Raw genomic sequence first — 24,868 nt, forward strand, 5'->3', positions numbered from 1 at the left:
TCCACAGGCTAGGCTCAGCCTAGAAAGGCTAGTTTCCTTACATCTTACTAGGCAAAGACAGTAACAACCACCATCAAAGTCCTACTGAAGACAAGTCAGTCATCTTTGTCTGCAATCTCACTCCACTTCATAGGCCAAAGTCAGCTTCTTAGAACACATTCATCTCCTCTCCACAACTTGCACGAGGAAGAAAATGATACAAAGGAGTTCGTAAAGCACAGATGAAAGGAAAGCATGATCACACTCTTGATGAAAGAGCAGACAAAAAGGTCAGTGGGAGGAAAGGTAAAATAAGACCAATGGCCCTGGCAAGTAACCTCTAGTTAGGGAAAAAAGCATGGGTTCTGAGCAGAGCACAACATACAGTGTGAACATGCCACAGTATGCATGGTGCTTCATCCCTTTGATATACAAATGCACGGCCTGGGCAATGAAGACATTTAGTTAACTGGAACTCCCAGAAAGAAGCAGTAACCACTATTTACTATGGCAAGAAAGAGGAGACGTATACCACTTGCGTTTCAGAGCTACTCACATCAGAGGAAAAATCTCCCATCTATTCTTGAGAGGGCACAAAAAACTCAAAGGCAGTCTGTGTTACGTCTTATATATGAACCAAAAGAGATGGATGGATCCAGTCTGCTCAGAAGAAAATACTAAGTCAACAGGGTTTTGCCCAACATAAGATAACAGATACAGGAATGGGTATCCAAATCTTTTGGCTTGTAATGGACAGTTCACGCCACTAATGAGGTTTACAAGAGAGCAAAAATGTGGTTTTAGCAAGAAGGGGTTCCGGTTAGCCTTAGGTAAAAATTAAATGCCTAAAGCCAGTCATTAACCACAGTTCTCTTTAGCTCTTGCTTTATTTCACCTGGAGTAATGCTGCCAGAACACATTAGAAAATCAGTACCAGTCACCTACAAAAAGGCAGTAGGACAGATATGCATCATGTGTAGATCTACTTAAAAACAAACTGTCTGCCTGAGGCACTAATATATTTTCATAACCTTAACGTTGAGGAATATAAATGGATAAAACAAATGCAATTTTAATTAGTCCAAAGCTGCTTTTTTAATGCTCCTGATCCAACAAACAAAACAAAAGTTGATTAAGAATGTATCAGTTGTACAATCTGATATACCCAGGGAAAAAGGCCAAGCAGGAACTAAGTTTAATAGATCATGTAGAATGAATCTCAACTTATTTACAGAAAAACTGCCTTGGCAAGTTCTCTGGGAAGAAAAACGCATTTCTTTGCCAAGTTCCAAGTAAACTGCAATTATTAGCCAGGAAATCAAAATGCAAACTTAAAGTCAACTTAAAATCTAACCATCATCTTCCCATGACATGTATCTCAAGTAAATACTCTATGCTTTTAAAACTTCCCAATAGCATGGGAAGATCACAGCTGTTTGAGAGGCTCCACATACACACATCCTTGGGCCTCCCAGGGGAAGCGACACCTTCCTGAGCAGGGCTTCAGGTGGAGCCAGGTGCCATGCTACCTAACCCTGCAAAAGGACCACCTCCAAAACAGCAGCTCTTTTGAGTTTAGCATCTGTTCAGTGACTGGCATGTATTTAGTGCTTCAAAACAAATACCCTTCACACCCTTTTCTCAGATACACATTTTCTCCACTTTTATTTTGCCCTTACAGCCACATCTGAAAACAACCCAAGGAAAAGTCTCTAAAGCTAAACTGCAGTCAGTTCAGGCTCTGAAAGGCAGCAGAAAAGTGGTAATGAGATGCCACCAGTTCTGTTTTTATTGGCCCCTTCATTTCACACATTCCTTTCAATTTCTTTTCCTTTGTTGGTACCTTGTTGTCTGGTGTTTTGAGATGGTGTAAAACTGGAGCTGGAACTGGAGCTGGAACTGGTAGGACTGGGCTGTTCAGACTTAAAAGGAAAAAAAAAAGAAAATAAATAACATTGTAAGAAACATTTTTGCCTAAAACTCTTACTGTTTGTTACTGTCTAAGGCATGCTGTCAAGAAAAAATAACTTTGGAACAAAATAATACTCAAAGATCTTTATTTCAGGTGTCAGTGAGGCAAATATTGCGGAAACCGCTATGCACTCAGCATATGGACACACTACTACATCATGGCTAGTTCTTTGCTAAAGCCATACGTCTAGTTCTTTGCTAAAGCCAATCCAATCCCAACACCTTCTTTGAAAGGCTATACAACATGAGAGCCTAAATGAGTTTATAATACACCTAAGGGTCCTGTGTCCTTGTCATAACTGTAGTTGCAACATTTTCCAAATTAGTAATAATGTAGTAGAATCAAAAACCAGAAGAAGACCTGAGCAGACCACACTAAGTGCCAGAAAACCTCAGGCAGTTTTTTCTCTTCTTCCTCAGAAAATAAGTCTTAAGATGAGGAATCAACATAAACATTTCTCCTTTTAATGGATTTCTTCTCATCCAAACACTTGCTGTATGTATTAAGACCCTACAGATTGTAACAGTGATTGAACCAGAAAGATTGCGGTGTTACACAGGGAAATTATCTTGAATCCACAGATTATGAAAGAGAACTAGATTTTTAAAAGAGAGTTCTTAAAATCAGTTTACATTATTTAACAAGCAGTTCTATACATTGTTTTCCCACTATTGTTTAAAATGTATAAATTTCTCTCTAAAATTCTATAAAATTACTGAGAAAGGCCTATTACTTCAACTAAAAATTCTGTATATTTTTTCACGTAGTGGTTATGGCTTATGAAGGTTGAACTGAGATGTCTTGCTTCCTGCTGCCATGTTGCATGTCTCCTTATACTTTTTTGATGTTTCTTAGGCTCAGTGGCTTGAAATGAGTGGGTGTTGATAGGTACTTGCAGACTCATCTGTGTATGTGAGACAAAGAACAAATCTGGTATGTGTGCACAGGAGATGCTAACAGAGAACATAAAACAAGAAAGAAGTATCCATACAGAAGGAATAGTGAAAATCAGGTGAAGAACTAAAGATCTAAAAATCTACTATTGAAAAGAAAACCTGCTTACACTTTAGATTTTATACAACTGTGTTATCGTGATGTGCTATCCAGGCCAACGAAAGTTTTGAGACTCTTCTTGTCAGTAAAATATCCCTTGTGATTAAGTCAAAACTAAATTTTTCTCAAAAATAACAACAGTAATATCCAGTCACTGTAAAACTCAATTTTCACGCACACAGGCTACCTAAGCCTAACAGTTGCTTTTTCTCCATAAATCAATCTATTGTTGCCTTTCATAATGAGCAGGCAGATTTACAGCCTTTTACTGCCTTTTCTCACAATGAGAGATGCCTATCTGGGCAACAGAATGCTTGAGAAAAACACCATTAACATCTGCTCTCCTCAAATCAACACCAGCTCCAGTTCTCACAGACACACAGTCAAAATATAAACTCTGGACCTGACTGTATGGGTATAGACAGCTTGTATACAGTTGAAATCAACCCTGTGAAAGAAAACCCAACCAACAACACAATCCATTTCTAAGTACTGATAGAGATTCTTACATGGTCAGCATCAGACATTTTTGGAAGACATCGCAGCATCACTTGACACTGCTCCAAAAATCAAGTAATTCTGGAAAAAACTTTTTTTTTTACTGCCTGAACTTCTGCAAAACCATGCAAGTTTTTTAGCAGTAAAATAATTATGATAACATGAAACAGACTGTACTGATGAATAACAAGAGTCAATGCAAACTTTAAAGACATCACCATTCTGGAAACTAATTTCAGTCTTCCAGCTTCAGGTTACTCTTAAACATCTGGTTTATCTGTCACTTTCTGATTTTTGCAGCAAAATTACTAGCTGACAACTGGTTTCTGGGTTTCTGCAGATTTCCATTAACTGTATTTTTCCTTCATTAATTTCAACATGAACTTTAACTTACGTAAAATCCATTCCTTTAAAAAAGTAACAACCACTAAAAGACTATCATATCTGGGTTAAAATACTTGAAGAAGTGCTAAAATTGTATGGGAAAAAATTCACACAGGTGTGGAGATATTTGTCACTATTAAAATGTCTCTGCTTTCTTTTTGAACGAGTTTACTGGAAATGAAAAAAAGGGAAAAGGCCTGGTCTTGTTCACATTATAAGGCATGCAAATACCAGTGAAATTCCTCTGTGTCAAAATTTCTCCCAGAGTTAACTAATTGAGATAGGGTCACAAGAAGGAAAGGATATAAATACATACAAAGTTGTTATAATACCTCCCTGGTAAAAATTTCGCTCTGCTTTAGCAAGATCACTTCGAGAAGCCAAACCATATAAGTCCCAGTGAAACACAAATGATCATCCCTACTCTTTTAAAAAGGGTTCTTAATGCCTCTTGAAACAATTTACATTATTTCCTTAAATGGCCCTGTCTGAAAATTTATTCCAAGAAATACAGATTAGAATAAATGTTAACATTATTAAGTATAGGAAATTAAACCTAGCTTTTTTGACTTTAAGAAATCTGGTGTGAGAGCGCACCCAGAGGAAACAGCTGCTTTTAACATAAGAATGAACACTATTAACAGAAAAGACTTGCCTTTTTAGAAGAAACTAAAAATATGCCTTACATATATGAATATGGATTAGTGCCGACAGCACTGATGCTTCTAGTTACCAGAGGCTATCTTTTGTCGCTTAAGCAATGCTTTTTGACAGTTTTACAGGCTGTTATCCCAAGGACTTAGGTATTTATGGCTTTATTCACTTGGGCCTTCTGCTCTTCTCCACTGGTTACTAATCACCAAACAGATTTATTTTTTTTTTAATGGGTCTGAAATTAGCTAAAGGGTGTCCTTCAACAATAAAAGATTAAGACAGTACCAGCAAAGAGCTTCTCTCATATGTTCTCTTCCTGTTTTACTAGTTTTCTCTTCCTGCAGACAAGCTAATGAGAGTTGGGCCCAAACTGTTCATTAGTGCACTGACCCGGTATGATTTATTGCATTCTTAGACAGTCTATTTTGTTTTAGTGCTCTCACACCGATGCACAGGAGACATTGGCTTCTTTATTAGGCCTGGTTGAGGGATTCTGTGCTTTGAAACTCTTCGGCAAGAAAAAGGACTTTTCTTTGAATCAAGTTTTCCCTGAAAAGGTACATTTTTCACCAGCTCTAAATCACTTGGCTTCTGTAATTTCCAAACTTGTCTGTTTTTACAAGTAGCACAACTTACTCTTGAGCTGTAAGCAATTTTCAGGCAAACTCACCTGTTTATGATACAGGGTATAATACAGCTGTTTCTGTAATATTTCGTGGTTGTCTGGATTCATGTAACTTCTTCTAAAAAAAACCCCCATCATTTCAAGCTCCTCATTTACATTAAAAAATCGAAAACATCTGTATGTGGATGACAATGGCTTCTCTTGCGTTCCCCGAACTGTTTTTAAAGGAAGCTTACATATTTGTTTCCTGAAATAAAATTTAAGTGATGCAGTAATATCCCATTTCATATCAGCCAGTCTACATATTTCCTATTTTTATGCACAATGCTCTAAAGATTTATGTTTCCCTGTGCCATACATACTGAAAAGTCTATCCACCAAGTTCTGCCACCAAGACAGACCTTGACAGGCTGGCGAAATGGGCCAACAGGAACCTCATGAAGTTCACAAGGAGTTCTAAGTCCTGTACCTGGGGAAGAACAGCCCCATGCACCAATGTATTCCGGGTGCCATCCAGCTGGAAAGAAGGTTGGCAGAAAAGGACCTGGGGGTCCTCATGGATGTATATAAATAGATATCTGAAGGGAGGGTGCAGAGGAGGAGGAGCCAGGCTCTTTTCAGTGGTTTCCAGTGACAGGCCAAGAGGCAATAGGCACCAAATGAAACACAGATGGTTCTCTCTGAACATCAGGAGACACTTTTGTACTGTGAGGGTGACGAAGCACGGGCACAGGTTGCCCAAGGAGTTTGTGGAGTCTTCCTCCTCAGAGGTATTAAAAATCATCTAGACACGGTCCTAGGCAACCAGCTCTAAGTGGCCCTGGTTGGGCACGGGAGTTGGATCAGATGACCATCAGAGGTCATAAATCCTTCATTTAACAATTACTATCCAGAAAAGAACTTCAGCCAAACATTGCAACTGTTTCACCTGAACAACTGCATTGTATGAAGCAGGATTTGCGTTTCTTTAGAGATCCTTCTACTGAAATATGTATCTACTTTTGAGAGAAAATAATTTTCCTTCTATATTTATGTACATATTTTGTCTTAGCTTTATAAATAAAAAATAAACTTGAGACATTGATAACAAAAACTCAGAAATACTCAAGCTAGTGTAAGACTTAGACGAAACTCATGCACAGGAGACTGAGCTAACACATGTGGATAAGAAAATTATTTTGTGGTACACTGCACAATACAGTTGAAAGATGAAGCATTAGTGAAGGCATTGCCTGTAGGGATATTTTTCCTGAAGAAATCTCACTGGTAAGTGCATTAAGACACACAGTAAATCAGAGAGAAGGTTATGATTCTCATATAGAACAGCTGAATACTAGTTTCCATGGATTTCATGCCTACAAGATAATGAGTAAACTAAAGGTAAAATAAACTAAAAATGTCTACGATCATGTGAGCATGAACATGGTCCTTAACAAACTGAAAGAGGCAGAGTGCAAACTGATGGAAATTCTTGTCAGATAACCCCAACCAAGAAGGAGGAAAACTCTGTTCTGAAAATGTAGGCAATGGCAAATACAGGGTTATGCAAAGTCTTAGGTTTTTCAAGATTGGCACTAAAAACCGTGTTATCTGGACCACATTTCCCCAGAAATGTATGAAAAGACATCAACATCTGTGCAGAATTAATAAAGTATGAGCAGCACAACACGGGAAGTTAACAGCTCATTGTTCTAGACATCATCTACCTGGACTTGTGCAAAGCATTTGACACTGTCCCGCATGACATCTGTGTGTCTAAATTGGAGAGACATGGATTCGATGGATGGACCACTCGGTGGATAAGGAATTGGCTGGATGGTCACACTCAAAGACCACCACTGGCGTTCCTCAGGGGTCGATACTGGGACTGGCACTATTTAAGATCTTTGTCAGCTACATGGACAGTGGGATCGAGTGCACCCTCTGCAAGTTTGCCGACGACACCAAGCTGTGTGGTGGGGTCGACACGCTGGAGGGAAGGGATGCCATCCAGAGGGAACTTGACAGGCTGGAGGGGTGGGCCCGTGCAAACCACATGAAGTTCAACAAGGCCAAGTGCAAGGTCCTGCACGTGGGTTGGGGCAATCCCAAGCACGACTACAGGCTGGGCGAGGAGTGGATTGAAAGCAGTCCTGAGGAGAAGGACTTGGGGGTATTGATTGATGAGAAGCTCAACATGAGCCAGCAGTGTGCGCTTGCAGCCCAGAAAGCCAACCGTGTCCTGGGCTGCATCAAAAGCACTGTGACCAGCAGGTTGAGGGAGGTGATCCTGCACCTCTACTCCGCTCTTGTGAGACCCCACCTGGAATACTGCGTCCAGCTCTGGGGGCCCCAGTACAAGACAGACATGGACCTTTTGGAGAGAGTCCAGAGGAGGGCCACGAAGCTGATCAGAGGCCTGGAGCACCTCTCCTGTGAGGACAGGCTGAGAGAGTTGGGATTGTTCAGCCTGGAGAAAAGAAGGCTCTGGGGAGATCTAATTGCGGCCTTCCAGTACCTGAAGGGGCCTACAGGAAAGATGGTGAGGGACTGTTTATCAGGGAGTGTAGTGACAGGACAAGGGGTAATGGGTTTAAGCTGAAGGAGGGTCGATTTAGAAAGAAATGTTAGAAAGAAATTCTTTACTGTGAGGATGGTGAGGCACTGGAACAGGTTGCCCAGAGAGGTTGTGGAGGCCCCATCCCTGGAATTGTTCAAGACCAGGTTGGATGGGGCTTTGGGCAACGTGGTCTAGTGAAGGGTGTCCCTGCTCATAGCAGGGGGGGTTGGAACTAGATGATCTTTGAGGTGCCTTCCAACCCTAACCATTCTATGATTCTATGATTCTATTCAAAGTCTGAATTACCTGAGAAAAAAATCCAGAAAAATGGGGCTCACTGATGGAAGATGAAGATATCCTAAATAAAACATTTGTTTGAAGAATATTGCTTATTCTGTAAGATCAGTGGCATGAAAGCCCTGTGATCAGAGAATGGTGATTGTCTTTACTCTGGTAAGTGTGGGAAGGTCAAATTAAGCTGGCAAGCAATACTCAGATATTGATTTACTGGCAGTTTGACTTTACAATTTTTAAACTTTCCCTTTGAGAACCTTCACACATTCTATACACAAAGCTCTCATAAGCCATCAAAGGAGAGAAAGTGTTTTAGAAAGCCTAACCCTCAATTTTAGTACTAGATACAAACTAGAAAATTCAGCCTAGATATTAAAGCCAATGTGGGAGTTTCATTCAATTAATCTACATTTTTGGCTGTAATGGGAATAACAGCAATGATGCAAGGGCAGATGTTGATGCAGTCCCACTTCACTGTTTGGGAAACTGAACAGTTTGCTGTCAATTTTGGTGCAGTAATAAGGTAATTCTCCCAGATCTGAGGTCCTGATGCTAGAAATTCATGCACTCATATTAACTAAGAAGCAGCTCGAGAATGATCTCACTACATGTAAAACTTCTTTTATGGATGTTATTCTGCACTACAGTACATTTCCACACCATCAGAGACCTGGTCATCTCAGCAGGTACTCATGGACTTTGCAAAAATTCACCATAGTTCCTCTCTCTTACTACGCAGCTCAAAGTCTGTACAGTGCTCCCAGCATGACCTTACACTAAACCTTTACTATGCAGAAATCTTGTCAATGTCATACACGTCAGGTAAATACAGACCTAAACATACAAAAAATGACATCTTTTCTTCTGAAATGCTGCCACAAAGTCCCTATGCACCATCTTTGCAACTGCAGACTGCTAGCTCCTGAACCCATGTCCCAGAAAAAAAAAAAAAAAAATTGTCCAAAATTTCACCATAGACTATAGAGAGATCTAGTGCAGCTCTTCCATGCCATCTTTGTTGGCCTTGTCAGTCTTACAGAAAGCTTCACTGTATTTACTTTTTTCTCAAACTTAACTCCTGGGATTTAAATGATTATGTGAAAATCTCAGCTTTCATTACTGTGAAAAGCTGCAGAGAGAGAAATACAAAAAGCTATGCTGTACTCTGAAGAATTCTCAAGTCCCTAAACCAAAACAAAGCCCCTCTAAACTATTTTTCAAAGTTTCATAATTTTTAGCCAATCTTGTGATACTGTAGACTGATCAATGATTTTCAGATGTCATGGCTGGCAACAGTATGCTGTACACACATTTTTATCTATAGATATTTCGGAGGCATCTGTTGGTATCGTTCCTAAGCACTTGTTCTATGCTAATATTGTCATGCATTTGCCTTGTAGTTTTCACAAAAGATCATGCATATGATATACACACAGAACTATACAATGCTGATTCTCTGAGGAAAAAACCACAGAAAAGATTGCTGTCATCTTACTGGTATTTTACCATTTACAGCTCACACATCTGTGTGCTGTAACTTTGCCTACACATGTACTTTTACTGATTACTACAAAACATAACACTCATATAAAGCTCCTTGTCCCTGCTTTGGAGACTTAAAATACGTTTTTAATAGTGTGATCTCAGCTTTGTATTTATAGAAAGAGTTTTATATTGTTTATATATAAACTACATTTCACTCAAACTGTTATAATGTAGTGTAACATATTTGTAATTGATACAGTTAACTGAAGTTATTAAAAAACCTGATTATTATTATACTATTGTTACTACTAAAAATATTAGCTAAATAAAGATCTCATATACTACAACCCTGATCAATCTTGAGTTTTCAAAGGATCAAAAAGGACCTACTCCTCATGGTCCTCCATCAAAGCAAATTTAGGTCACCAAGAACACCAAAAGTGGTTTTTTCCTTTTGCCTTGAGCCTGCCTTGAATCTGAGAAACTTTGCAACTGAACTGTTGTTGTCCTGAATATTCAGACCATGGCTCTTTGTTTGATATTCCTGCCCACTCATGATATTTTACTCTCCTTGTGGAAGATGCAATGCAATAAGCACTGTCTTGAAACCATGTCCTTTTCACCCATAGAAAAATTACAGTGTATTAACTAAACTGCATTAAAGCAGCATGAGCAATGGAAAAAGATTATTCATACAATGAAAGAAATTAAAATTATCACAGCCTATACCTACTCTTTTCTTGGTTTAAACCATAATACTTTTGCAGCTGATAATTTGAATCACTAAAACCACATAGGCTGGACTCATGTAATCTCCTCTCACTATTTAGGTATTAAATGACCTTATACAAAGCAGCGAAGTTATTTGATTTACTTCTGTCCTAATCACAACTGCTCACCAACAATGATATTAAAGGCCATAAACTTTGCAATGATTTTCTGATCGGGGTAATCAATGTTGAGGCCACCGATCGAGCTACTGCTGCTGCTGGTACCCATTATCCCCAGATACATGAGTAATCTTTCCTTGGGGTGCTCGGGCACCAGCAGAGCTGCCTGTTAACCTGAGCTACAAAACACAGCTCTCCTGGTGATGGGGTATATATTACCAGTTACCTTTAAACATTCTCCTCTTACGTCACTCTGGGGTGATAATACAAGTTTTGTGCATATTTAAACAGATTCAGACAAGTGCAAATAGTTCCGTTTATCCTTATCGTCTAATTCTGCTGTCTGAAAACATTAATTCCTATGACACAGAACATAATTTATTTCCTTTACTTTCGCCAGGTGGCTTGCAGCATGGTTAGTACACAGTAAGCAATTCCTTTACGGAGGTTCAGATATCCATGACAAAAATAGGTAACATGTCTCAAGATAATTTGAAACATCCTACATACACATCCTAGAATCAGGCAGCCCTGTCTTGCTGTGCTACATGTTTGTGCTAGGACTATCATTTTTAATGGGATAAAGCCAGCATTAATTAGCAAATTTCTTGTTCCCTTCATAGCCTCACAGTCTTACGACAAATAAGTCTGATCACCAAAGCTATATGCACCTGCTGTTTTTTAGCCCCAAATGGGAATGCATGTCATGAGATTGCTGCTCAGAGAGGAGCATTAGAAACCCCACTAATGTACTTAAGGACAGAGGAAGCACAAACCTACACACTTCAGTTGGGCAGATAAGAATTTCTATTTTTAAGGGAAGATGAAAGGCTGCTTAGGGGCTTTTAATACAAAATGTTAGGTTTTATAGGAATTACTATCAACACAGCTGAATGTTTTACTCAAAGCTTTTTGTTTGTCTGTAGGAAAAAGTGTTAAGAAAATAAATTTTGCAACGCCTTTTTTCTAACAAAAACATAAGCTGTTCCAAGGTATTGACTAAGCTGGGTAAGACAGCACTACTGAATGATGACAGAGTGAGTTAAACCAAATTCACACCAACACTTCTTAAAGTGAGTGACAGTTTTTCTATTGCTGGTGTGGTGGTGTAGGACCACCTTCAGCAAACACTCAAATTATTGTTAGAATTAGTTGCAGGCATGAGGCTTTCCCTAAACAGCAACTGCTGCCTGGCATGCCTTGATTTTGCAGTGAAGGAGTGGACACTGTTGTTGTGAGGGAAGAGGCAACCACACAGAGAACAAGGAAGAGCACTGCTGGATTACATCTGCTTTCATTTATTCCCTGTACCAGGGTTATATACGCATGGCACGTGTCAGTATTAGAAGAACAGTGACACACAGGCACTTTCACCCTTGAGTTTGGGGCAGGCACATGATATTCAGGAGCATCCCTTGCCCATGCCGAAAGGACCCCCCAACGTCCTCCACGCAGTGTGGCATCAAGTGCCAGCAGGCAGCACAACCCCAGGGCTCCACATCACGGAGAGCTGAGCGGCAGTCCCTCATCAGCAGGCAATGAATTGTCGCTAATTCTACACAGGCATGACACACGATACGCTCACAGCAGCAGTGAGTTCATGCAGCCTTTATCCTACTCTGATAAAATTTAAACTCTGGGGGATTGCTGTCTTTAAAATGATAAATTAAATTATGCATTTATGGCGTGTCCTGGAGAATTCACATCAGTCATCACTAGATTACAAGTTTCTGAATGGGAAGCGTTATAAAAATTATCTAATGAATTTCATGGGGAGTTTGGCAGCAAACCTTCAAAAGTACATGAGTAAAACAATCCATTTCTGCCAAAGAAAACAACTGTAAACTTGAGGGTTCCACATAAAAAATAAAAGGGCATAAAACCCTTGGATAGATCTAACTATTGGAGACATAGTTAAAACTGTTTCAGCTGATAACTAACAGGTGTTGGATTTTATTTTAATTATATGGAGCCATTTCTCTAGATCACAACTTAATGTAAGTAGATAAAGCAATGAAATCCATAGTAAGATCTCACCTGATCACGATCAAAATAAAATATCCTATCTTTAGCATTCTGACTGCAATCAGAATTTCTCAGCCTCATGAACCTGTCATGACTTTATTGGACAAGGCACAAAGTCTTTTTTTGCCACAAAAGAAAGAATATAATGAAAATATTGGCACTGCACATATCCACTTAAAATCCTCACTTTCTGCAGGACAGCAGGTGAATTTAATTTTCTAGGGTTGAAACACAGAAAATAAGGCCCTGATCCAAAAATACATGTATGTAAATGAGTTAATCTACATGACTAGTCCGCACTGAAATGGATGTAGCCAACACTTGTGAATAAAGTAAAATACCGAAGCCTGAACTAGTGGCCTAATAATGTATGATGTTATTTCTGTGATCAAAATATGACATTGCCTAAAACTGAAAGAAAAAACAACTCAATACCTGATATTTTGCCTCAAGAATGCAAAATTTCCTGACTTTTACAAGATTAAATTTGCAACCTGGACATGTAACCATATCTACATAGTTTCTCTCCACCTTTTCATTTCTAAATCCTTAACATTTCTGTAAGCCAATGATTTCCTAACACACCGTGGTAACAAAAGTATCTCAGTCTAACATCTGAGCTTGCTGCCACAATGGAATCACTACCTGTCAATCTTCCTGCTTCCTCTCCAACAATGGTTCATCTCACCACACACAGAGCAGCTTAATACACACCTAAGCTTTTGTGAGTGAGGCCAAAGCATTTCTCCCTTCATAGAAACAGCTAATAAAAATAGGTTTAGTATAGCAGCTGAATGGTGCCATACCACAGCAGATGCTGATGGCCACAGTGCATACTTGTGCCTACTACCATTTCTCTGAGGAGGACTGATCATCTTAGGCCACTATTTCTCTCTGAGCAGGTATCTGGAAGGAAACACCTCAGACTGTACAGTATTTACATGACCAGCTAACACCCACCTGTTTGAGATTCCTGAATTACCCCCTTGACACAGGAGTACTATAGGCAAACAATCCCACAAGAGTAGCAGGGAGGGTTTTAAGAGCAGCATTCACACCTGGACTAAAAGTAAACCGAATGTAGAAACAATGCATTAAAATATCAAGTAAAACATAAAGATTCTGACTACAACATGTTGCAAACGCAGGGTGTCCAGCCCGCGATGAAGGACATCATCAGCACCAATTCACTTCTCTGTCATTAAAGATCTTAACAGAGGCACTGTTTCACAAAAAAATTAAAACCTAGCTTCCTTTTTTTTCCATGGGTAAGTACATGAAAATTCCACACAGAGCTCTATTTCACTACTGTTATTTCTAACTTCAAACATTATTTGAAAGAGATGTTACTTTGGCTCCCAGCTCTGGCAGAAAGCAGCATCTTTCAGCTAACAAGGGCCTGGAGTTTTTACAAGACCATGGGGGTTTTCAAAATATTCTTCCACTTTTGTAACAGACAAATTAATAGATCATGTGCCAGATCAAAAGTGGCATTTTATGGATTACTTTAAAAAGATATTTATGTTGTAACTTTAAGACTGCTTTAAGATATACAAGCAGTTAATTAAGTAGAAACCTGTAGTCTATGTAATCACTATATTTTCATTGTTCCGTAATGGACTTCCTAAGAAGGACTTGGCATTTTTTCCCAAAAGCAAAAGACCCGCTAAAGTACTCTGTTTTTAATAACTGAAACTCCTCATCCCTGAGCTGTCACAATTTACTAGCATACATTTCTGCTCAGTTTGTATTTTCATAGGCTTGAGTATGCCAAAAGGCTGCCACTATTACTAATGGCAATGCCACAACTGCAGGGACATATACAGCCAGGAAGGGAAAAAACAATACACATCACATGCAAAATAATCACAGCAGGAGCAGAAATTCATCCAACTGAACCACATGCATTCTCTAAAAAAATCCACCAGCAAACCACTTTCATGCATGACAGATTTTAAGAGTTTTTATTCAGATCACTGCAACTGAGATACACTGAGGACATTTGTTAACACCTAAACACGTACGTATGATCTGCCTGATCTCCTTTGCTCCTTTCAGCTGCAGCATCTTCACTTAGCGCTACGCACCACTTTTTCCTCCCTACCCAGCCCAGCAAAACTGGTAATAATCAAACAAGAAGTATCAGAACATCCCTTCTGCAATGGCTCCACAGCTCAGAAGGGGCAGCTCCAGCCATGGAAAACACCTCGCTCAGATCCAAAAGTCTGTATTGACCTATTTCCCCATCTGACATGTCAGGCTGCAGCTCACACAAATGTTATAAGAACTTCATCATATTTCATGATCAGATAGGCAGCAAAATCAAGAAGGTCAAGTCCCCTTTTTTTTTTTGGTCATGTTGCTGCACTGTCCCACACAGGAAGCAAACAGATGGAGTTTTCTTTAACTAAAACATCATGCCATTGCATTTAAAAGCAAAATCTTTGGCGTTTTCAGGTGGACTTTGCTAATATTTCTACACCTCAATAAAACCATAAATCTGACATGCTTTCACTCCATACCCTACGTGCTTCATACCAAAGCCAGTAAAACAAATCCTCTGCCTTCGTGTGTAATCTCTGAGTATACCGCATGTTGCTTCCCAAATAGCTTTGCTAGCTCATATGACTCTAAAAAGACCCACACTGTTTTGAACACCAAGTCCATCACTAATGCTGAAGTCCAATCACAGACGTATTTGAAAAGCCACACTCAACACAGCAGCAAGAGAAATGGAGACACACATTTCACTTGCCAACAGCTCAAAGTCAACAGAAAAAAACAGCTAAAGTAAGTACAGCAGTGCGCCACACTACAGTGTATGCCAAATAGACCACAGAGAAATGACCATACATGGTCTTATTCTTTAAGTCATGCACGGAAAGGCCATTAAACAAGGGGAGAAAGTTTATCACTAAGCAAGGATGTGATTTCCTTTATTTCCCACTGTAATTTTATAAAGATATTTGGAGGTCAGAACAGGGATTGACTGCAGGGCATCAGAGGACAGTGTCTGACTTTCGGAAATGGCCCCGAGGCAACAATACGCTAACCTGGCTGCATTCTTAAACGTGAATTTCAAGGGACAGCTTGGAGGGTGGATTAGCCATTGGCAGACAGGCTCTACCAGGTGAAAAAGAATCCACCTCTCTTGGAGGGTTCTAAACCTCTATGTCCTCCACTTCGTGAAGGTAAAGGCCAATATGCCCAGAACCAGGTAGAGCATGATGGCGATACTGAGAAGGGTTGAGCACACCCTGCTTTTCTGTCTGAAGAGAAATTAATTGAAAGGATACACCCCACCTAGATTCACTCAACAGAAGCTGTATCTGAAGAAATCAGGGGAGCAGCAGCATTGCCTTCCTGTAGCACTTACCCAGTGAAACAGCACCTCTAGTAAAGATGCTTGTCAGCTTCCTTTACCATAAGGACTTCTCTGAATGTCATCCTTAATTTAAAAACCCAAACCCAGCCTTCGCAATTGAGAACTGATCATAGACTACTCCCAGCTCTGAAAACAGTCTTCGGTGTGACCAGCAATAGGAAGAAACTTACTTTTGCAGGAGGTTGTAGCTCCTGGTGAATACGTTTGATAAAAGCAGTAGGACTTCATCTGAACTTTTACTATGTGGCTTGTTGGACAAATTTCCAGAGATAATGCCAGTACTCTTTGCTGATGTCCCACTTCTTAACTTGCTTCTCACATATTAAAAAAAAAAATTAATTTAACAGGCAAAATTCAGAAGCAATGAACGTTGGCCAAGGGAAGACTCCTCCAAAATCTCTGAAATAAAGACCTCTACCCTCCTCCTGACTTTATTTTTTTTTTAAAGAAATGTACATAAAATCTACTTGGTTTTGTGCACCTACTGACAAAACGAACTCTCTGTAAAATATAAAAGCACAACTAAAATAATTCTAGGTGAAGTAATACAATCTTAGCTACAGAGCAGTAACAGACAGCTCTGTTACATTACACCTTTTATTACAAATTTATTGTCTTTGATAAGTATAGTTATGCGTATGAGCTAATATCAAGAAAGTGAACAGTCACTATTTTGTGGCATATGTGTTTGAGAATGAAAATATCTCTCAGTCCATGGAGTGAATATTGTCCTCAAGAAATTCATAATTTTATTACAACAATTCATACAGTATGAGGTTTGCACTGTGTCATAAATGTAACTTAAACTAGAAAAAATGCACTTGACTTAAAGTTAACATTTTTGTGGTATCCCAACAATTTTCTTCTAGGTACTGGTTTGTAATCTGATTTATTATACCTAGCCCAAATTTGCTGAGTTGGGTTTTGTGGTTTTTGGTTTTTTAAAGCTACTTTAGGAATAAATCCTGAATACTTTACTACTGAATATACTCCTAAATAATGATACATTCTTTTTTCATCATTGCTATGATACCCACCTGTACCAGAGTAAGAAATAACATTTGACTGAATTTTATAGCATATTATTATGCCAGAACATGCCACTGAAGAAGTGTCTTCCCAGCTTCAGGCAACTATGTTGATTAGTATCATGAAGCATTAACAAATTTGAAATAATTGTTCCTGTATAGCAAAAGCATTATCATATTTTCCCTTCCATTACTCTCTATGTAACATTGCAACTTTTCACTTTTTTTTTTCATGACTATATTTATAGGACACACCCTTTATGGATCTAGCTGTAAAATCTACTCCTTTTCTTGACACACTTAGAAAACCACCAACACATACAAAAAGTTCAAACTATTTTTTCCAACATACAGAATTACCTCTTTTACACTGCTTGGTCACCTTTCGTTAGGCTCCCTGGTTAAAACTAATGAAGTGTAGAAGGAATGACTTTTTTTGCAGATAAATTCTGTAGACACCCATTAACCAGGCTGCCCAGCTTTCTCCCACAGCAGTAACAATGGGGTGAATCCACAGGCACCTTAGGGAATTATTCTGGGTTTTCTAGATACCTTTTCTAAAAATAAGTATATTATTGACTTTCTAAATAGTATCCAGTCACTGACGGGAGCCATACTCAGCCTGATTTATTAATGAATACAGTCCTAAACTGGCAGACATGCTTTTCACCCATTTGGGTGTGGATCACACTGGCCCTCCCACTGAAGACCTATCTGTTCCATAATCCAGGATGTCAGAGTGTTAAAAATACACCAGAGCCCAGACCAGCAGGTTCTCCTTCTCTTTGAGTGGACTCCAGTAGTTAACCCTCTTTCTTAGTAACATGTCTTGCAGAGCTAGAAAACCCTGAATCTGCTTTCTTACTTTACCACAGAATTAAGGAGAGAGGCTGCAAGACAAAGAGGGAAAAACATGTCAACAATTAAAAAGGATCAGCTTTAACACCACCCATATCCTTCACATGTCGGTTATCTGCAAGTTGCTATGCAGAACACACCTCTGTAGTGCCTGCATTTGTAAAATTTCAGATACATTGCAGTTGCTCCTCTCAATTCTTTTGTCTTTGAAGAAAAATGGAGAACTGCTGCTGCCAGTAAAAGTGCATGCGCCACTACACAGCACCTATTTGAATGAACAGGAAACCTGAAAGCAAACTCTGTGCTAATTAGCCAGCCATACTGAGGGTAGATAGTGAGTCTTAAGCGTACTGACATAAATTAAAATACAAGATACAGCTTCTTTTGAATACACTAAAAAGTAATTCACACCAAGTCTGACAAGTGTGAACATTTTCAGGTTTAAAGATAAATTCTAAGTTCTAAGCCAGAACAAGAATGCCACCCCAACCACAATATCACCAGCTCCATGCTGTAAAGTAGAGCCTGTCCTATCACATGCCTCCTAAATTTTACAGCCTTTGCATGCCCTAAGGGACCAGTCATTAAAAGGTCACTTCAGAAATAAATTACTTTCTCCCTCGTGGCAAGTTTCTATGAAGTAAAAACCTAATGTTGACACCTCCTCACAGCAGGGTATTTATTGTCTGTTCCAGAGAGACCAAGCAGGGCTATGAATCTGATGGCAGTAACAGAGGCACACAACAGAAAACAGAAAAATGGGAGAATTGAACAGGCATGGCTGGGAAGACTTCCTCTCTACCATGCACACTACCTCTTGCCATAAGCACCAGTACTGGTACCAAGCAAGCCTTCTCTTCCTACCCCTTTTTTCCTTCTCTACTTGTCTCTCTATAAAAGATTTTCTGAACCCCAAAGTCTGCTAGGAGAATTATTAAAATCCTAATCATCAAGAGCAAATGATGCCTGAAAAAGATGAACAGGCATGGTAGACAAATATTTTCAGGAAAGCAAGTTTCCATAAAATGTATTCTTGGGTAAGCCTGCTACTTTGGATAGACTCTCCTCATCACAGCAAGGACTGTAGGAACTCCTCCTTCTCCACAAAACTGGTATCATTCACAGAACTGCCCTTTTTATCAGACAAACAACAAATAACACTGTGATTTACTGTAATCTTTTCCTGAATGTACTGAATTCTGTAATACCTGAACACAAAGACTTAGGGTGTGAAATACAAGCATTTAAATCAATTTTCTTTTCTCTCACAAGAAGCATGAAATTCAAAAGAACAAGATCAAAAGAGCAATATTATTTATAGCCATCTCCCATATGCTCATTCGTCATAATGATGACAGATTTATAAATTGAGTAGACTTGAATAAGCAATATAATTCAACTAAAACATGCATAAGTTGGAACAGCCGGCAGTCAACAGCCTTCAGTTTGAACAATCTGCCACTAGACAGGAGAAAAGAATGGAAAAATACAAATACGGTGCACAATCCCACAGACTGGGAATACTCCACACATATGAAGCAAAACCAAACACCACTTACTTCAGATTTGGAGGACATGTTTTCCTCCATGTCGGAATCATTGGGATCTACGATATCATCAAATGGTGGCAAAGTCGGCGTCTTCTTTTCCAGTGCATCATTTTCAATTTTGACTCTCCCCACCTTGAGTTGAGATCTATCCTTCGTCTGATTTTTGTCAGCTGAACAAGTAAGAATCAGTGGTGGGGCACTAGAAAAACTTTTAAATAACGAATCCGAGCCACTTTTTTTTCTTTTTTTTGCAGAATGTTCGTCAGAGTCCAAAACAGAGGGCCTTTTTGTGGGGGTCTTCTTTTCTTGCTGCTGCCCACCTGTTATGGTAAGGATGGGGGTGTTTTCAGATTTTGGTTCCTTGAATATGGGCTTGGGTTCCTTGAAGGCCATCTTAGGAACTATTTTTTCATCTTTCAGTGGTTTGTTTTCTTTGGGTTTCTTAGAGGGTTCTTTGGAAGATTTGTTGTGTTCCCTGGAAGGTTCTTTGAAGGCACTTTTATGTTCTTTTGAGTCTTTAGAAGTTTTTTCCTTGTGCTCCTTTGTTAACTTGTGGGTCTTTGAAAAACTGTTACTACTGCTGCTGCTGCTGCTATTTGTATTGAGAATCCTAGTTGGTTCCTGCAAAAAGGAGATGCAGAATTTTACTTGCAAAAAAACAAACAGAAAAGAGGAGAAGAGAGAAGAGAGAGAGAAGAGCGAGGAAAAAAGAGAGGAAAATAAGAGGAAAAAAAGAGAGGAAAAGAACCCTTAAAGCCCCAAAAGATATACACAATATAGACATGGGAGTCATATTAAAAACTTGGAACTGTAGGCTGAAAACCAGAAACTGCAAATACCTATATAAGAACAGATACAAACTATCAATTTGGTCAACTTATGTTTTTAACAAAGTGGTTGCTACTTCTTGCCAGTATCTGCAAGACAAATTAGTTTTGATCTTAAGAATTAGATATGTTTTTAAAGAAACATCATAAGGTGGACATAAAGACAGTTTAGGATATGTAAGCCATGACCATTAGCTATCAGGAAAAAAAATAAAAAACCAAAACACATAATAAGGAAAGATCTGGATATGAACCGTATACTGTCAACAGGGTTACTTCAGAATCAGAGCAAAACATGTGCTCCTGATGACATTTCAGGCATAGCGTGACTTCTCCACTGTGGAACTCTCCAGCTTTTGCCAGACCCTTTTCCTCATACACAATAACAATTCCGGGTCCAGCCTGGCTATGGAAGACTTGATTTCACACAGGATCTCAGCAGTCAATGTCTTTTTATGGAAAGCTCGCTTTACTAAAAGAGCTTTCTTCTCTGTATATATTGCTGCTGTCTCTGTTGAGTATTTTGTTGCATTTTTTTTAAATTCAACAGTTGTGAGAAGGGTTTCTGAAAGGGTGATGACTCAGGCAAAAGGAGAAAGAGTAGATCAGCATTATTCCTCACTCATATATATTTAGTTAGGGGTGTCCCAATACAGAGTTCTAGAATCACAGTTTTAATGAAATTCTTAGGTTGAAAGAGAAGATGACAAACAATACTTACAATAAAGTGTTCTTCCAGCATAGTTTCTATGCAAGGAAAGCATTATTGGAAAAGGGGAACTACTAAAAATGGTGCTAGTCATTATAAAAATTACAAATGCACTTCTGGGTTTCACTTTTAATAATTTGGTTGGTTATTAACCCAAGTCCTTTGCAAGCTGCAGACCAAAGTGGTACCCAAAATTCTCTTGTGTATAAGATCAGATATGCTTTCATCTGTATGAAATTCATGTACAAATCCCTAGGTCTATTTTCTTTACCAGCAACCCACACTTAGCATTCTACAGTGTTAAGAATGTGCTTTTCTTTTTTGACTCTTCTACTGGTTTTGGCTGGGACAGAGTCAATTCCCTTCATATTAGCTTGTATGGGGCTATGTTTTGGATTTGTGCTGGAAATAAAGTGATGTTTTAGTTATTGCTAAGCAGTGCTCTTAGAGAGCCAAGGCCTTTTCTGCCTTTTACCCCACCCCACCAGCGAGTAGGCTGGGTGTGCACAAAAAGCTGGGAGGGGACACAGCTGGGACAGCTGACCGCCATGGACCAAAGGGATATTCCATACCATATGACATCATGCTCAGCATATAGAGCTGGGGGAAGGAGGAGAGGACATTTGGATTTAGGGCATTTGTCTTTGCAAGTAACCATTGCATGTGATGGAGCCCTGCTGTCCTGGAGATGGCTGAACATCTGCCTGCCCACGGGAAGTGTGGAATGAATTCCTTGTTTTGCTTTACTTTGCTTGTGTGCGCAGCTTTTGCTTTATCTATTAAACTGCCTTTATTTCAACCCATGAGTTTTCTCACTTTCACCGTTCTGATTCTCTCCATTCCACTGAGGTGGGTGGTGAGTGAGTGGCTGCGTGGGACCCAGCTGCCCTCTGGGGTTAAAGCACAACAACCCTTTAGTATAGATGTAGATGCGGTTTGTTTGGCTGTCTAACATTGTCACAGATTTACAGAACTGCAGAGGGGAAAACATATTTAGCTTTCTTCCCCCTTACTTAACCACCATTTTACCACAACGCAGAAAGCAGAGCAGCAGTGCGCTGGAAACTGAAGGACCAAAGCACGATGTGGCCAGACTCAACCTCTGCAGGGGCTGACTAATTTTAAAAATAAAGTCAGTAGAACTGCTCTGAAAAAAATGCGCCCAATAAAACACAACAGAATTAGCCTGTTTAATGACAGTTGTGCCAACAAGAGGAGAAATTAAGGCTGACAATACATCCACTTGTGTAATCCTTGTTGGCAGATAACTAACTGCTTATGACTTGTCCAGTCAGGATGTGACAGACCAGTATTTAATGCTGTAGGACCCAAATGGTTTATACATATGTGCAAAAAGAGCAGGCTCTCCCTTCTCCTCTGTAGCAATAGGTGGAAATAATTAAATAAAAATAATTACTTTGGACTGTTTTTTCCCTTCTCATTTTCTTAACTAATTAGTGAAACACTGAATTTTCACACAGCGCTGCACAAATTATTCAATTGTGCCTGTTGTTCAGATGTTTCTTGCATCAGTACTGCAAATGTATTTTTGAGTCAGATATGGAAATCTAACTATATACCCATATAATATATATGCATCAACATTAACAATGGGCAACAGTATCAACAATGAACAATCTTATGATGACATTTGAATAGCTGAAAGTAAGGCACTTCCTCATTTCCCAGGCCAGTAATTATGAACATAAGCCAGTAATTAAAAAACAAAAGTAAAAAAGTACTAATCATTCCTTGAGGTGTTTTACTTTAGTCAAAACTCCTTTTTTGGTGGTTTTTTTAGTTTTTTTTTTTGAAAAGTGCCATATTTTGTTTGATGCAACACCAACCCCAAAGGTTGGCTTCTGAACTATTAGTGCTTTTATCTTCACATCTTGTTCTATCACACCAGAGCTGTAAGTGTAGTCCTGGGGAGGAATAAAATATGTGCCATTAGTAAACTGGATGGAGACCTTATGTTTCTTTTAAATTGCTGCAAAAGAAGAGACTCATTTTAGTGATTTTCCAACAGATGAGAGCTGTGAAATAGGTCCATGGTATTAAAAATCCATAGGAACCTGAGATCTTTCTTGCCTTTTCAATTTTAAAACCACACTTCCTTCCTCTTTCTACAACATGGAAGCTGATGTTTTGATAGAAATCACAGTACAAGTACATGACGTACTTATGATATAGACATATATAAACATATACATACATAGGCCTGCCATGGTCACTGAAAGCTACTCTTTCATTAAGACAGCCAACCCATTGCTTTATATCATTCTCTAAGTAAAAAAAAAATCTTTTCTTATTTCCTAAGTTTCTGCAATGACGCTGCAATGACTTAAGAGGAAACAGCAAGAGGAACATAAAATTTGTAAGACAGAAAAAAATGCAAATATATTCACTGGTAAAATTATATCAAACCTAATGCTGAACGTGGAAGGCTGGAGGGGATGAAATGTGGCTAAATATTCACATCATGTACAGCACAGATCTTACTGAAAATCAGAATGTACTTTCAATCCATTTTCTCATTTATCAAAATTTAACAGGGTGTTTAAATGTTTCTTTTCCTTCTCACCTTAAGAAGTGTTTCACGGAATAAGAATGAATGATGTATTTCTGTTAAGAGGGACAAATAAAACAGTCTTTTCTCAAGTTCATATATAAAATGGAAATCATGGGCTTTTGACAGTTAAGATATTTACACACCATAGGTTACATTTGTGTATTCATCAAATATTGAAGCAAGCCAAGTGAATGTTAGACTTTGAAACATTGCATAACAAACATCAAAAGAAAAATACAGGGGATTACACGCATGTTAAAATACCTGCAAAGCTTTCTTTTCTTAAGCCAAATAACACCATGTACATATAGTACTTCAAGATATATAATCCCTTTCATAGAGCAGTACTAACGGATCTTTTATCATGCTTTCTAAAATATTTACTTTTAAAATCTAAGGTTTTACCAACAGAGAAAAACCATGCTACCGTGACTGTTGCACCCAACTCCTACTCAGATTTTGGCTAACGCAGCTCATGCTAAGGCCTGATGTATGCTGGGAGCAGTGAGAGCATCACATAGGCAGGACAGGTGGTCAGAAAGAGCTAAAGGGCCATTATGCAGCCATGGTCACCTGAAAATTGCTGTCTCCTGCAGCCGTCATCTTTGTCTGATAGTTTCATCAGTGTCTGCTAATTTACAGAAATTATATAAACCAAACCTCTAAGATGGAAGGTATAAAACATGAGCTTATGAAAAAAAAAAAAAAAAGCTTTTGAAACGGATCCATCATCATCAGGACTGCTGAGGCATTTCTGTTTCCCAGTGTGATACAGGCAATGCCTGCATCATGACAGAGGAGGAAGGATGACCACTCTCACCGTTGGCCTGGTAATTTTTTTTTATTTTTTTTTTATCCTAAGTGCATGGATCAAGAGTTACAGGTTATAAATTATGAAACCGTATGACCTGAGTGGTGAATAAGTGAATTAACGTGATAGACTAGTCTGGGGAAAGGGGACCGAGCCCTGTTTATCGTGTTTGTTTGTTGTATTTCTCAATGAGCTTATTTAATAAAGTTTAAATTACAGAGTATGTTGTCCTGTAAATTTGAGAGATCCGAATGGACAATGACAGCTGCTCAAAAGGTAACACACTTAACACACTTGTAGTTACGGAAATGTTTTAATCTGCAAGGCAAAAAATGGTGTTGAACTCTCTGTATATCTTGTGGGGTTGGATTTTGACTTCACAGCACAAAATTTAATTCCCAGTTTGGCTGAACATGAGTTTGAATAAGCAGTATCCTCTGGAAATCATTTCAAGCTTCTCCAGTTCCTGACAGACTTTAGGAACCCAATTAGCAAATGAAGCAATTGCAGGGAGAGAGAGGTGGTTCATTAAATTTTATTAAGTCATTAAACTGAGCACATTACTATGGCCATGCCAGTCTACTGTACTCTGGGTTTGGTCTACAAGTTTAGGATTAGCGATCAAAAAAACGTGCATTATTTTAATTTGTAATAAAAAAACATTTCTTCAAATGTTATGCCTATTGAAATAATGTGTCCGGCTTAAGCCAATGGACTGGAATTAGTCTCA

General features: G+C 38.9%; 1 protein-coding gene across 2 annotated transcripts in view; it reads right to left on the reverse strand.

The window, feature by feature from the left end:
- MLLT3 (MLLT3 super elongation complex subunit) overlaps positions 1-24,868 on the reverse strand; it is a 136,168-nt gene that overhangs the window by 19,276 nt on the left and 92,024 nt on the right. For both annotated transcript variants that reach the window (XM_054809401.1, XM_054809400.1), the window contains exons 6-7: positions 19,229-19,840; positions 1,823-1,901 (exon numbers count right to left, since the gene is read on the reverse strand). In XM_054809401.1, the coding sequence (XP_054665376.1) occupies positions 1,823-1,901; positions 19,229-19,840 (691 nt within the window). The remainder of the gene's footprint in view (positions 1-1,822; positions 1,902-19,228; positions 19,841-24,868) is intronic.

This window comes from Grus americana, chromosome Z (assembly GCF_028858705.1).
Source record: "Grus americana isolate bGruAme1 chromosome Z, bGruAme1.mat, whole genome shotgun sequence".
Classification (NCBI taxonomy): Eukaryota; Metazoa; Chordata; class Aves; order Gruiformes; family Gruidae; genus Grus; species Grus americana.